The following is a 14,897-nucleotide window of genomic DNA, read 5'->3' on the forward strand; positions in this document are numbered from 1 at the left end:
TAAAATGCATTATTTCCTAATTATGATAAATTGTAAATATAATTTGTCACATAGATTGAGGTGAATTGAATAAAAAAACTTCCCTTTCAATCTAAATATTTTATGATTTATTGCTGTATATAGTAATTTTATCAGAATTCTTCAATTTTTAAAAAATTGAAAATGAGAATTTCACTTGAGATTTATTTCTAAACTAAGTATATATAATGATTTCGCTTAAATGGGAATTTGAAATTTTTGAAAAAATTCAGGGAAAAATTTGTAAATATAAGAACCTCTTTGCATTTAAATTTAAATGCTTATAATAATTATTATTTCATAATGAAAAAAGAATAGCACGCTTTCAATAAATTTATTCAAAAATGTTTTGAATTGTCCTTTCAATCGACAAATATTATTAAAATAGTTATTTCGACAATATTCTGATGTAATAAAAATTGAGAACACAATGCTATTAAGTTCAATAATTTCTTGTAATTTATACTACTAGTTAATTTAATTCCAAATAATGCATCTTATTGTTCATAACAATTTATTATATATTCTCCAAAATATTTCTATCTACCACTAAATTGCAATCTTAAAAACATTAATACTTCCTCCATAAACAATTGAATTGACCTTACAATCAATTAAATGGGTTGAATGAAAATTTTTAATTATTCTATTCAATTTTCAGAACCGCTGTTTATATTCAATAACAAGATTTTTTCTTTAAAAAATATAATGGTAAAGTTTAGCGAAGAAGAGGACCGGAAATTAATTCAGATTGTTCAAACAATGGGCACTAATGATTGGAAAAAAATTGCTGCCCATCTTAAGACAAGAAATGCTCGGCAATGCCGGGAGCGTTGGAATAATTACATTAACCCGGATTTAAATGAATCCGAATGGACTGTTGACGAAGATGAGCTACTAATCAAATTGCAAAAGGAGTACGGCACTGCTTGGAACAAAATTGCCAAATATTTCGATAAAAGATCAGATAATGCTCTACGTAACAGATGGATGCGTCTGAAAAGGCTCCTCAAAAATGGATCCAAAGGCCATCCACCAAGCATTAATCCTAAAAAGCACCATTCTAGCGACACTGAGCAATCTCCTCCACAAACCAAAGAAGTGAAAGATAATATTGAAAAAATTGTCAATCTACTGCAGACTTCCAATCCAGCAGATCTTTTTGGCGAAGAAAATCTCTTTGCCTGGTAAAGAAAGATAAATTTGTCAATTTCAAAACAAAGAAAATTTATCTTTCACTGCAATTTAATCATACCATACTTTCTGTTCTATACGTTTTTTCTAAAATATATGTTTAATTTTCACTATAACAATAAATTAGACTATTTTTATTTTAAAGATAACGCATCCAGCTTAAATGTGGGTTAAGATAACTCAAAATTATGTTGTTATTGATCTAGTGATATGAGTTATCATATTTTGCACTGAAATATTCGATTGTTTGACATGGAGAAATTGCATTCAATCTAAAATGATCTGAATTTGAATTGTTTGAAATCGAACATATAAAGTGTTATCATATTTCTGGGGTTTATCGTATTAAATTTATGAAATAATTATGATTTGGAAATGAAAATCTAATCTTCCGGATTGCTAGCTTTTTATATTATACACTCTTTGGTTATATATTCAGGCAGTTTGTTTTTATTATTAATTTCTATCCTGATTATCCTTTATCAATTAATTGATTATATATTCTCGTCATATATTTGAAATCTCAAAATAAGTGATTTTGTTGCATAAACACTGATATTTGTTACAATTTTTGCTGAAAACTCTCAGTTTGGATGAAATTATGTGAGTATTGAATTAAATCATAAGAAATATTTCATTTAGTGCTAGATTAAATTGTGTTGCTCCCAATAAAATTTGGGTTTTATTTCGATATTATTTCAGAGTAATCTAAAATCTTTAGAAAGAGTACTTAAGCTCTATTATCCGATTCTAATGCATAAATATAAATTATAATTCACGAACCCATTATAGGCTAACCGAATGAGTCTCAAAAAAATGTTCGCAAAAGTGAAAAATGGATCCAAAATTCACGGTTCTCTCTTTGGAAAGTCTTGGGGTGTTATTTAATTAACCATTTATAAGATCAAAATGTTTATGAGCTTGAGAAGGAAATCTTCATTAAGGTTAATTTTGAATAGTACCTTTCGATCAAAACGGTAAAATTCTCAGAATTGCTAAAATCGTCAAAAGACAATTTTAATCTGCTACTTGAAGTGAGCATTTATAAACTTTTTTGAGTAGGGGTAATTTAAGCTAAAAGTGACACGCCTGTTAAAAGTGACACACCCGTGAAGGGTGTGATTACCGATCGGTAATTTCGACAGTTTAGAATTTAAAATTTTTTATGGAACTGTTGCGAGTTTCATAAAGAATTTAAGGAATATAAGCAAAGATTTGAATCAAAATCTTAGACCTAAGCCGCTCGATTCGCTCGCGGTTTCCGCGAATTACAGATCAGCAAAGATTTGAATCAAAATCTTCGAACTAAGCCGATCGCTTCGCTCGCGGCTTTCTTTATTATTTTAAATTTGCATATTTCCATCAAAAGTTCATAAGGTAAAAAATTTCGTTTATTTTTACTAAGAAAAAAAAGGTTTTTGATAATAAATTTGTTTTTACTTTTATTTCGAAAAAGTAGCAATAATCGTAAAAGGGTATTGATAGGCTTGCTAAAGTAACTAATTTTAGCTGTCAAATACTTTTGTATTTTGAAGTAAATTAGTATAAATTTGTTTTTACTTTTATTTCGAAAAAGTAGCAATAATCGTAAAAGGGTATTGATAGGCTTGCTAAAGTAACTAATTTTAGCTGTCAAATACTTTTGTATTTTGAAGTAAATTAGTATAAATTTGTTTTTACTTTTATTTCGAAAAAGTAACAATAATCGTAAAAGGGTATTGATAGGCTTGCTAAAGTAACTAATTTTAGCTGTCAAATACTTTTGTATTTTGAAGTAAATTAGTATAAATTTGTTTTTACTTTTATTTCGAAAAAGTAGCAATAATCGTAAAAGGGTATTGATAGGCTTGCTAAAGTAACTAATTTTAGCTGTCAAATACTTTTGTATTTTGAAGTAAATTAGTATAAATTTGTTTTTACTTTTATTTCGAAAAAGTAGCAATAATCGTAAAAGGGTATTGATAGGCTTGCTAAAGTAACTAATTTTAGCTGTCAAATACTTTTGTATTTTGAAGTAAATTAGTATAAATTTGTTTTTACTTTTATTTCGAAAAAGTAGCAATAATCGTAAAAGGGTATTGATAGGCTTGCTAAAGTAACTAATTTTAGCTGTCAAATACTTTTGTATTTTGAAGTAAATTAGTATAAATTTGTTTTTACTTTTATTTCGAAAAAGTAGCAATAATCGTAAAAGGGTATTGATAGGCTTGCTAAAGTAACTAATTTTAGCTGTCAAATACTTTTGTATTTTGAAGTAAATTAGTATAAATTTGTTTTTACTTTTATTTCGAAAAAGTAACAATAATCGTAAAAGGGTATTGATAGGCTTGCTAAAGTAACTAATTTTAGCTGTCAAATACTTTTGTATTTTGAAGTAAATTAGTATAAATTTGTTTTTACTTTTATTTCGAAAAAGTAACAATAATCGTAAAAGGGTATTGATAGGCTTGCTAAAGTAACTAATTTTAGCTGTCAAATACTTTTGTATTTTGAAGTAAATTAGTATAAATTTGTTTTTACTTTTATTTCGAAAAAGTAACAATAATCGTAAAAGGGTATTGATAGGCTTGCTAAAGTAACTAATTTTAGCTGTCAAATACTTTTGTATTTTGAAGTAAATTAGTATAAATTTGTTTTTACTTTTATTTCGAAAAAGTAACAATAATCGTAAAAGGGTATTGATAGGCTTGCTAAAGTAACTAAGTTTAGCTGTCAAATACTTTTGTATTTTGAAGTAAATTAGTATAAATTTGTTTTTACTTTTATTTCGAAAAAGTAGCAATAATCGTAAAAGGGTATTGATAGGCTTGCTAAAGTAACTAATTTTAGCTGTCAAATACTTTTGTATTTTGAAGTAAATTAGTATAAATTTGTTTTTACTTTTATTTCGAAAAAGTAACAATAATCGTAAAAGGGTATTGATAGGCTTGCTAAAGTAACTAATTTTAGCTGTCAAATACTTTTGTATTTTGAAGTAAATTAGTATAAATTTGTTTTTACTTTTATTTCGAAAAAGTAGCAATAATCGTAAAAGGGTATTGATAGGCTTGCTAAAGTAACTAATTTTAGCTGTCAAATACTTTTGTATTTTGAAGTAAATTAGTATAAATTTGTTTTTACTTTTATTTCGAAAAAGTAACAATAATCGTAAAAGGGTATTGATAGGCTTGCTAAAGTAACTAATTTTAGCTGTCAAATACTTTTGTATTTTGAAGTAAATTAGTATAAATTTGTTTTTACTTTTATTTCGAAAAAGTAACAATAATCGTAAAAGGGTATTGATAGGCTTGCTAAAGTAACTAATTTTAGCTGTCAAATACTTTTGTATTTTGAAGTAAATTAGTATAAATTTGTTTTTACTTTTATTTCGAAAAAGTAACAATAATCGTAAAAGGGTATTGATAGGCTTGCTAAAGTAACTAATTTTAGCTGTCAAATACTTTTGTATTTTGAAGTAAATTAGTATAAATTTGTTTTTACTTTTATTTCGAAAAAGTAACAATAATCGTAAAAGGGTATTGATAGGCTTGCTAAAGTAACTAATTTTAGCTGTCAAATACTTTTGTATTTTGAAGTAAATTAGTATAAATTTGTTTTTACTTTTATTTCGAAAAAGTAACAATAATCGTAAAAGGGTATTGATAGGCTTGCTAAAGTAACTAATTTTAGCTGTCAAATACTTTTGTATTTTGAAGTAAATTAGTATAAATTTGTTTTTACTTTTATTTCGAAAAAGTAGCAATAATCGTAAAAGGGTATTGATAGGCTTGCTAAAGTAACTAATTTTAGCTGTCAAATACTTTTGTATTTTGAAGTAAATTAGTATAAATTTGTTTTTACTTTTATTTCGAAAAAGTAGCAATAATCGTAAAAGGGTATTGATAGGCTTGCTAAAGTAACTAATTTTAGCTGTCAAATACTTTTGTATTTTGAAGTAAATTAGTATAAATTTGTTTTTACTTTTATTTCGAAAAAGTAACAATAATCGTAAAAGGGTATTGATAGGCTTGCTAAAGTAACTAATTTTAGCTGTCAAATACTTTTGTATTTTGAAGTAAATTAGTATAAATTTGTTTTTACTTTTATTTCGAAAAAGTAACAATAATCGTAAAAGGGTATTGATAGGCTTGCTAAAGTAACTAATTTTAGCTGTCAAATACTTTTGTATTTTGAAGTAAATTAGTATAAATTTGTTTTTACTTTTATTTCGAAAAAGTAGCAATAATCGTAAAAGGGTATTGATAGGCTTGCTAAAGTAACTAATTTTAGCTGTCAAACACTTTTGTATTTTGAAGTAAATTAGTATAAATTTGTTTTTACTTTTATTTCGAAAAAGTAGCAATAATCGTAAAAGGGTATTGATAGGCTTGCTAAAGTAACTAATTTTAGCTGTCAAATACTTTTGTATTTTGAAGTAAATTAGTATAAATTTGTTTTTACTTTTATTTCGAAAAAAGTAGCAATAATCGTAAAAGGGTATTGATAGGCTTGCTAAAGTAACTAATTTTAGCTGTCAAATACTTTTGTATTTTGAAGTAAATTAGTATAAATTTGTTTTTACTTTTATTTCGAAAAAGTAGCAATAATCGTAAAAGGGTATTGATAGGCTTGCTAAAGTAACTAATTTTAGCTGTCAAATACTTTTGTATTTTGAAGTAAATTAGTATAAATTTGTTTTTACTTTTATTTCGAAAAAGTAGCAATAATCGTAAAAGGGTATTGATAGGCTTGCTAAAGTAACTAATTTTAGCTGTCAAATACTTTTGTATTTTGAAGTAAATTAGTATAAATTTGTTTTTACTTTTATTTCGAAAAAGTAGCAATAATCGTAAAAGGGTATTGATAGGCTTGCTAAAGTAACTAAGTTTAGCTGTCAAATACTTTTGTATTTTGAAGTAAATTAGTATAAATTTGTTTTTACTTTTATTTCGAAAAAGTAACAATAATCGTAAAAGGGTATTGATAGGCTTGCTAAAGTAACTAATTTTAGCTGTCAAATACTTTTGTATTTTGAAGTAAATTAGTATAAATTTGTTTTTACTTTTATTTCGAAAAAGTAACAATAATCGTAAAAGGGTATTGATAGGCTTGCTAAAGTAACTAATTTTAGCTGTCAAATACTTTTGTATTTTGAAGTAAATTAGTATAAATTTGTTTTTACTTTTATTTCGAAAAAGTAACAATAATCGTAAAAGGGTATTGATAGGCTTGCTAAAGTAACTAATTTTAGCTGTCAAATACTTTTGTATTTTGAAGTAAATTAGTATAAATTTGATATTATTTTAACTCCCTTTGAAAACCTCAATTTTCCATACAGAGGGAACGGGAATAGCATCCAATATTCCCTGAGAATGGTTGCGCATTCTCAGTTCCCTCTATATTTCGAACGAAGCTCTCATCGGTCTTTTTTTTAATACTAAACGTTTTTTTTCCTGTCACTTTTAGCTAAAATTTGGGTTTGCCAACTTTTTTGACCATTTTTTTCAGAAAAAATTCTAAAATTCTATTGTCCTAAAATGAAGATTTTGGATTATATCATCTATTATCAGCATCTTTAATAAAATCACACGGGTTCTAAAACGTGACGCGTCCGACTTAATTTCAAAAATTGGGCAATCAAGAGTCTTCACAAGCTAAGGCAAAAGTTCAGCAACGCAACTATGCGACTGATTCTTTTGCCTACCCATATTTTTGGGAGCGTTCTGCTGGTGCACCTTTTATTAAAATTGCAGATTTTATTTCTCAGATTGTTAAATCTCCAATTTCACCAGCTGATCTCTCTTATCTACTTCTTGGATGTTGTGAGCAATTAAATAACATTCCACAGCTATTAGAAACAATAATCGCTGAACAAGATAATCAATCCTCAAATATAGACGAGGCGAATGAAAGAACGAACTTTTTGCAGGTTTTGAGAGCAAACTACAACTATTACATTAAAATTCAAGACACATCAACTTCGATTTTAGCTGCAACCTTCTTTTATTCTAATAAAATGTTCACGCCATGGAACTTCTGTCTTCCAAAAAGCGGAGGGAAAATCGCAACTCCGACTTTTTCGCAAATATTAGATTCTATCGAAGAATCTATCAGTTCTTTATCAAACAGCAAGGTTAATTTGAATAATATCAATACAGTGGTTAACTATTTTCAAGCAGTGACCGCTCCTTCTGCACTTCCTCCTCCATCAAAAGAATTTTTCCCGAAGAACTCGTCCGGCCATTCCGTAAATCTTTCGACGAAATTCACGGCCTATCATGGTATGGCATCGAATGGCAAGTTCATCTTCCTTTTAGTCGCAGAAGGACAACTCCAAATTTTCCCATTGTTCAACCATGGTGCTCTCACTAACCCATTGATCAGACAACTCAACTCAAAGTTTGGTACAGAGTGTTCTCTATTAGTTGTTAATGAAAATTTGCATGTTTATTTCGGAAAACAAGTTTATATTTATTCGATCGCACAAATACTCTCAAATACTGAGGAATTAGTACCTCGTATTGAAAATGTCGAAAAGAACTACATCGCAATTGTTTCAAATGGCATTACTCATGCATGTGTTGAATCAAACTTCTTAATTCACCTCTATCAAACAGCAACAAACAAATTGATACGATCTGTTCAACTAAAGGCAGGAAATAACACATTATCCAAAGAATTAAAAGATTTATTCCCAACTACAGATTACCATCAAATTCCGATGATAATTAACGGCCCATTCATCGGCTTTTTCTACAGAGTACAGCCAACCATGACACTTCTACGCGTTTTCTCTTTGATAACTGGTGAACATATTTTAGATGATAATTACTCATGTACAGAGCAGTTTTATACACTCATGAATGATATATACAGTCAGTCAATATGGGCTGTTGTAGGACCACGTCTTTGTCTTAAGAGATTTTACTTTGCAGGATCATATGATCCGCAGTTGTTCGCTGTAGACTATGTTCCAGCCAACCCATCGAAAGTAAAACTCAGTAATTGCTTCATACAGTTCGCAGGAGCCCTTCAAAAGAACTTAATTCATTTGATCGGTTCCCAGATCATTCCGAAGACACTTTTACCTGAGAAGGACCACTTCGCTCAGACCGAGCGTCTCATCGATATGCTCATGAGCTTCCTTGCGACAACGAATGGAATGAAAATGAAAGAAAAAATCGCGAAATACAAAGATGTAATGGTCCAAAACATGGTAATTATATTGGACTTGAACTTGAAAGGTATAGAACTCGCTGATTCAAAGCAGCCGACGATTGTCAACAAAGTATTTGATGTAATGACTTTCCTTCAGCCAGAATTGAGGACATTTTTGTTCTTCAACCACTTGAAGTTCTTCATGTTCGCTGAAAATGAAGAAGAAGTCTCAGATTTCGCTCTTTCCATGATGTGTAGCTTCCTCGAAAAACTGACATCCGATGAATTAATTCACTGGGCTCTCTCAAAAGTTGCATCCTCCAGAATTTTGCAACAAGTTACAATGATGAGGGATAATGCATTGAAATCGTTGATTCCAACATCAACAAAGATTCCTCCACCAAAACCAATCTTTTCCAGTCTTTTGGTCATTCATCAACACGCGATGATCAGAATTGCACATGAAAAACTCAAAAATGATCCATTCTTGCCTTTAACTGTACCAGATAACGAGCTCAACCCTACGAATCCACTCCATAACCTCGGTGTTTACCTCAATTTCATCATCCAAAGATTAGATTCCGCAATTTCTGAAGTGGAATCAGCAGAAGAACTCGCTAATTCCGTGATCTTTAGGTTGTTTAAGAACTTGGTTGATTGTATCTGCTGTCTAACAAGATTCCACACTGTTGCACAGTTAGTTACAAAATTATTCCATGTTCTTTTGGCAAAAATTGGTCAATTTTTCGCCAGAATTGAATTCAATGCCGAAAATGACAGTAACCCATTATCTGATTTGATCAGAGTTTTCCTTTTCTTGTTCTCACAATTCGCTGCTACATTAGTTAAAGGCGGTGTTTTGTCTGTTTTCGAGGAAAGATTCATTTGGTTAGTTCGAGCGAATATTTCGATTGTCGACAAATATAATTTGCAGACAATTACTCAAGAAGAATTCGAACCATTGGAGAATCCGAAGATCAATGAGTTTCTTGAAGGAAAGATTGATGTAATGACTTTATTGTATAAGAAATTTAAGCCATTACAAAACAAGAATCTCAAAGAAAACATCAAGAAACTTGATAGATTATCAGTCATTGCTTTTGCAATTCATACAAACGCAGTTGATGATTTATTGAGTTTAAGTGAAGACAAAACAATTTCTGGTTTATTGAGGAAATGCATTGAACAAATGTTTAGAATCAGAAACACCGTTAGAGAACTTATACAAAATGGAAAAGAAGAAGAAGTCAAAGTTATCGAAGAAAGAATCAGAATGTTGATAAGAATGAAATCCAATTTCGATGGAATAGAAAATCCCTCTTTGTTATTAGGAGATTTTGTTCTTTGTGATACGACGCCAAGTAGAATCATGAAGATTTTGGCTCAGCAAAGATCAAGAATACAAACAACATTAGTTGGATTTAATTTGATTGATGATACTTATAACATGGCAATACATCCTCAATACAATGATATTATATCATTTACTTTATCTAAGATAGAAAGATTTGATGGTTTAAGTACTATCATCAAAATGACTCCAATTGATGATGCCCAGAAACATCAAATCGAACAATTCTTCCATAGAATATTGAAACTAATCCAAGATGATTGCAATACAGATAAATGGATTTTAGTTGCTTATAGATTCTTCAGAGATATAGAAGGATTTGAAGATATAAAGAGATTCTTTTTGGATGGAATTCTTCAAGCATTCACATCAAATCCAACAAGATTTTCTTTATTCGCATTATGTTTCGCTTTGATTCCTTCAATCAATGAATTACCTTCTGCATTGGCAAATGTTAATCACATTCAACCAATCAGATACATTTTGTTGAGTGAAGCTTTGAAATACATTGATTGTCCATTGGATTTATTCCAACAATTTGATAAAGTCTTTTGGACAATCAAACCTGATTTCAGCAGATTAACATGCAGAACAATGTTCCACATGTTATCAAGCAAACTAATTCCTGATGAAGAAGTCGAAAGAATCATTGCAAAGATGATTCATTATATAGGTGAACATTCACTTTTGAACACAAATATTCCATTCTGCAATGAAATGACGTGGACTCTCAGAAGAATGATACAATCCCATCATCGAGCAGAAAAGATTATTAAGAGTATCATTCAAAAACTCAATCCTGAATCCGATGAAAATGATATTTGTGGTGCTTTGACAATAATTGGTTCTTATTCTGAGAAAATAAGACCATATTGCAATATTAAATATCATTACAATAGAAACTCTGTTTTCGAATGTATCGCAATTCAACCTGTTGTTGAAGAAAAAGGAATGTTTTACTATTGTTTCCATAGACCATTTAACATCCTTTCTCCATCAATACAAGTTAAAATCACTCCGGAAACAATGATTTACGCAGTTCCAATGATTATTTTGGATCCAAAGGAATTCGACCTTGATTTCATTTTGTCTTTCTTTGATTACGCATTTTCAAATGCTTCAAAAGTCACTCAATCTGTTTACATGCAAGTTTTAGCTTTGTATTGTAATGAAACTAATTTCGTCATGAAATTAAATGAAACACATATGTCGAAATTAGTTGAATGTCCATTACCTTTCTCCGATATTTCTTATACATTGACAGAGATCGAAAAGTTCTCTTCAATGAGAGTTTTGCCTCCTCCTGAATGTTGTTTCAGCGCCATGAAATATAAAGATAATGAATATACATCTTATATTTCTCCTCAAATTTTACCTGATGCGGAACCATTCACCATAAAACTGAAGACTCCACCAGGACAAATGAATTGCTTTGTTGGTATTATATCAAGTTGTGTTGATAAACATCACACAAGGTATTCTTTGGTTTCTATTCCTGATGGCCAAACATATCCTGTTCCTTTGGCACCACAATTACATTTGGAAGAGAATGTTTCTGAGTTAGAAATAACATTCGATATCAAGAATTCGAAGTTTATGATTGGAACAGCAACATATTTCTTCCCAGAAGGAAAAGCATTTAAGATCATTGTTGCCCAACATAAAACATTGCATTTCGATGCAGATGTTCCTGATGCAAACAAAGTATTCGATAGATTTGCAACTCCACCACAAATTCAACGCGGATGCATCGATTTCGATGAAGAAACTCCTTTGTTCACGATTCCTACATGGGCAACAGAAGATGTCAATTTACCACATGATATTTCGAAGATGACTAAGTCAACAATTTATATTGGAAGACTAACTCCTGAAGAGAAAATGATGTCGAACTTTGTTCCTCCTCCTAAATACATTTCAATACATATTGGTTTCACAACTGAAGCATCACAAGCCTTAATAAATGAACAAGTCAGAGGACTTTATAAACAACTGGCTTTGCAGTGGTCAACGATTGTTTTGATGAGAATTTTGTTGATCAAACAAGAAATGATAACAAGTGAGAGATTGATGATGAAATTGGTCTCTCTTTTGACAGTGATGCTTGAAGGTTTTGTTCCTTCAGAGTTCGAACTCCAGAAGTTCCCATTCTCTCTAAGTGTTCCTATTTGGTCTCCAAATGCTCAAGCAAACATCCTTTACATGGGATTCGAAATGGAATCTCTCAAAGCTCTTAAACTGTTTGTACAAAGACCGCAGTTCATTTCCGCTTTGTGCAAAGGTTTACAGGCAATGAACAAGAGTGAAAGGATGCATTTGGTTGCAAGACCATGTAGAAGTCATCATTACTTCGCTCCTCCGAAAGATGGCGAGAATCCAATTCTTTGGAAAGAAAAACCAATTGACTACAAATGTGGGTCGAACTGCATTGTTGCTCCAAATGATTTCAATGGTTTCCTTCCTGAATCAATTTGTTTCAAGTCTTCTGGAACAAAACAATTGTATCCTACTCCAGCAATCATTCCTTTGTCTCAGCCACCTCATATTATTGTTTTACAAGGCCAGAACAGAAGAGAATTCTCTGTTTTCGATATCAATCCTATGAACAATACATGGGTTTATGATACTCCTTTCGAGATGCTTCTTTTGTTGAAGAATTTCGTCTTTGTTGCACAGACAGATGAAGAAAGAGCTGCAGCGAAAAGAATCCTTTTGGAATGCTTCATCATGCAATCACCATTTATTTATAATTATCTTCCTCAATTTGCTGATTTGATGCAGTTACAGATTCCTATTACTCCATTCGATGAAAATGTACAATACAGGCAATTACTTGCTGTTACAGCTTCATTGTTACAAGATAGAAAAGACTATGTTTCCCAGAGATTCCTTATTTTGTATCTCCACGATCAACATGTTCTTACATCCACAGAAAACAGAAGATTGGCCATGTACTTCCCAGAGTTCTTTACAAAGAAGTTTGATCCTCCTGAAGATGACCAAATTGTTGTTCCTGAAGCAATTATTGACCCTGGAGCAATCAAAGGCAATTTCCCTGGCTACATTCTTAGATTAAGACAATTTGCAAGACAATACAAGTCATTGGAAGGATTCCCATTCTGGGAAATTCTCCCGATGTGGTTCAGATTGTCCGGAACATTCAAAGGAGATGGAGATTTCATTGCACCAACATTAACAGTGACATCTCCTACTTCTTGCCATGTTGCAAATCCATCGAAAGTCCAGATCGAAATAAAGTTTGTCAAATCAGGAAAAATCAGTCGAGGAATGTATTTGTTCAGAAGCACAAATGCAGAATTCGACAACCCAACAATCATTGCAGAAAACAATGTAAAAGACGTGATTGTTACATCAGAACCTGATTTGTTCTTCTCAATCATCGGCAACAAACATGATACATTCAATGTTTTGAAGCCACAGATGACATCATTGGTGAAGAAACCAGTGCAAGAGAAGAAGAAAGAGACAAACAAAATCTCCATTTCCAGTATCAGATCGAGATTCATTGATGACATGCATCAATTTGCAATCGATTGGTCTCCTGCTGATACAGAAGAACTCATCACTATTTTGCCAAGAATTTCATTGAGAGAACCAACATTTGCTGCTATAGAAAACATTTCTAAAGGATGCAGTATCTGTTCGAAATTCTCTCCAACAGTTGTAATGCTCCATGCTTTGTTGATCCATCATTTCAACTACATTAGATACAACTTCTTCAAGAGTGTTCCTCAGAACATCTGGAACTCAATGACGTCGTTCCTCAGCGCTGAAGATGCGGCCGACGCAATCACGTCCCAGATCATTGTTTCTCCTGAAACACTCTTCCCATCTATCACTATCGATAGACACGCAGCACACAGACTGATAACAAATGGAAACGGAGATCCTTACTACTCAATTATCTCACAGTTGACAAGAGTTATCAGAAACATCGAACACTTCAAATTGTGCTGCAAGAAGAAGCCGTGGAAAGTCACATTCGTTGGAGAAATGGCTGTAGATGCTGGTGGTCCTGGTCGTGAATTACTTACAGAAGCTGCTGCAAGTATTTTCGAGCCAACAACTCTTTTGGCAATTTCTACTCCTAATATGAGAAATCACACAGGACAATACAAAGACGTCTACATTCCATTCGACAAGACGATGTCAAGATTGCAGGATTACTACACAATTGGTGTTTTGCTTGGTATTATCATCAGAACTGGTTTGCAACAAGACTTACCATTCGCACCAATTGTTTGGAAATTCATTGCAAACGAACATGTCGGAATTGATGATGTCACAGCCATTGATTCGGGATTACTCGAGCATTTCAACCATATTAGATCTGTTTCTAATGATGCAGACTTCGCACAGCATTACGCCTTCCAGTGGAAAGTTGATGACTGGGATGGAACAAAAGTTTCTCTTCCTGGTCACGACAAAGGAGATATTTTGAACAAAGAAGATGTCGAACAATACATCAAAGAATGTGTTGATTACAGACTGAATTCGATCCTTCCTTTGCTCAGAGAAATGAAAGCAGCTTTCAGAAGAAACACTGGTTTCAAACACAATGCTTTGTTAACAGGAGCATTGCTGAGCAGAATGGCACAAGGATCAGGAGATATTTCTGTACAGCATCTCAAACAAATCACACATGTTTCAGATTTCGAAGACGGAATCAAGAACGAGTACGTGAAGAGATTCTTCAGAGCTGTTGATAGATTGAACAAAGAGCAAAAGAAGTTGCTTCTTAAGTTCATTACGACATTGACGAGACTTCCAAACTCAACATTGAATCCAGATTTCAAACTGAAGATCGACTTGAAAGACTGTCCGAAACCAGATGAGATGCTTCCAACTGCTTCAACATGCTTCAACAAATTACACCTTCCGAAATATTCGACAGACGAAATTTGTTACCAAAAGTTACTCATAGCAATTCAATATTGCCAGACAATGGAAATCAAATAATTTGATATATATAATTTGTATTTTATTATTATTATTATTATTTCTTTATAAATCTTTATTTTATTATTTTTAAATCTAGATCTCTTTTTCCTCGTAAACTGAACTCCTTGATTTCCTTACATGGTAATTGATCATTTATAAAGAAATTAATTCAATAAAGCAATTTAAAGAGCACCTAGAAAATTTAGTCTATCTTGATCATCAAGACAAATTGTAA

At 31.4% G+C, this 14,897-nt stretch overlaps 2 protein-coding genes across 2 annotated transcripts, besides 1 other annotated feature; both read left to right on the forward strand.

Annotated features, from left to right (window-relative positions):
• Nucleotides 1-716: 716 nt before the first annotated feature.
• TVAGG3_0944870 (RNA polymerase II transcription regulator recruiting protein) lies at nt 717-1,559 on the forward strand (the record flags this gene model as incomplete). The annotated part of the gene is made up of 1 exon (XM_001321410.2): nt 727-1,209. The coding sequence occupies one exon, from the start codon at nt 727-729 to the stop codon at nt 1,207-1,209; it is 483 nt and encodes a 160-aa protein (XP_001321445.1).
• A 709-nt stretch (nt 1,560-2,268) lies between these two features.
• Nucleotides 2,269-6,675: a mobile genetic element.
• Nucleotides 6,676-6,829: 154 nt separating this feature from the next.
• On the forward strand, nt 6,830-14,726 carry TVAGG3_0944890 (guanyl-nucleotide exchange factor protein; the record flags this gene model as incomplete). Its single annotated transcript, XM_001321411.1, has 1 exon — nt 7,208-14,680. The coding sequence occupies one exon, from the start codon at nt 7,208-7,210 to the stop codon at nt 14,678-14,680; it is 7,473 nt and encodes a 2,490-aa protein (XP_001321446.1).
• Nucleotides 14,727-14,897: the final 171 nt, after the last annotated feature.

This window comes from Trichomonas vaginalis, chromosome I (genome assembly GCF_026262505.1).
Source record: "Trichomonas vaginalis G3 chromosome I, whole genome shotgun sequence".
Classification (NCBI taxonomy): domain Eukaryota; phylum Parabasalia; order Trichomonadida; family Trichomonadidae; genus Trichomonas; species Trichomonas vaginalis.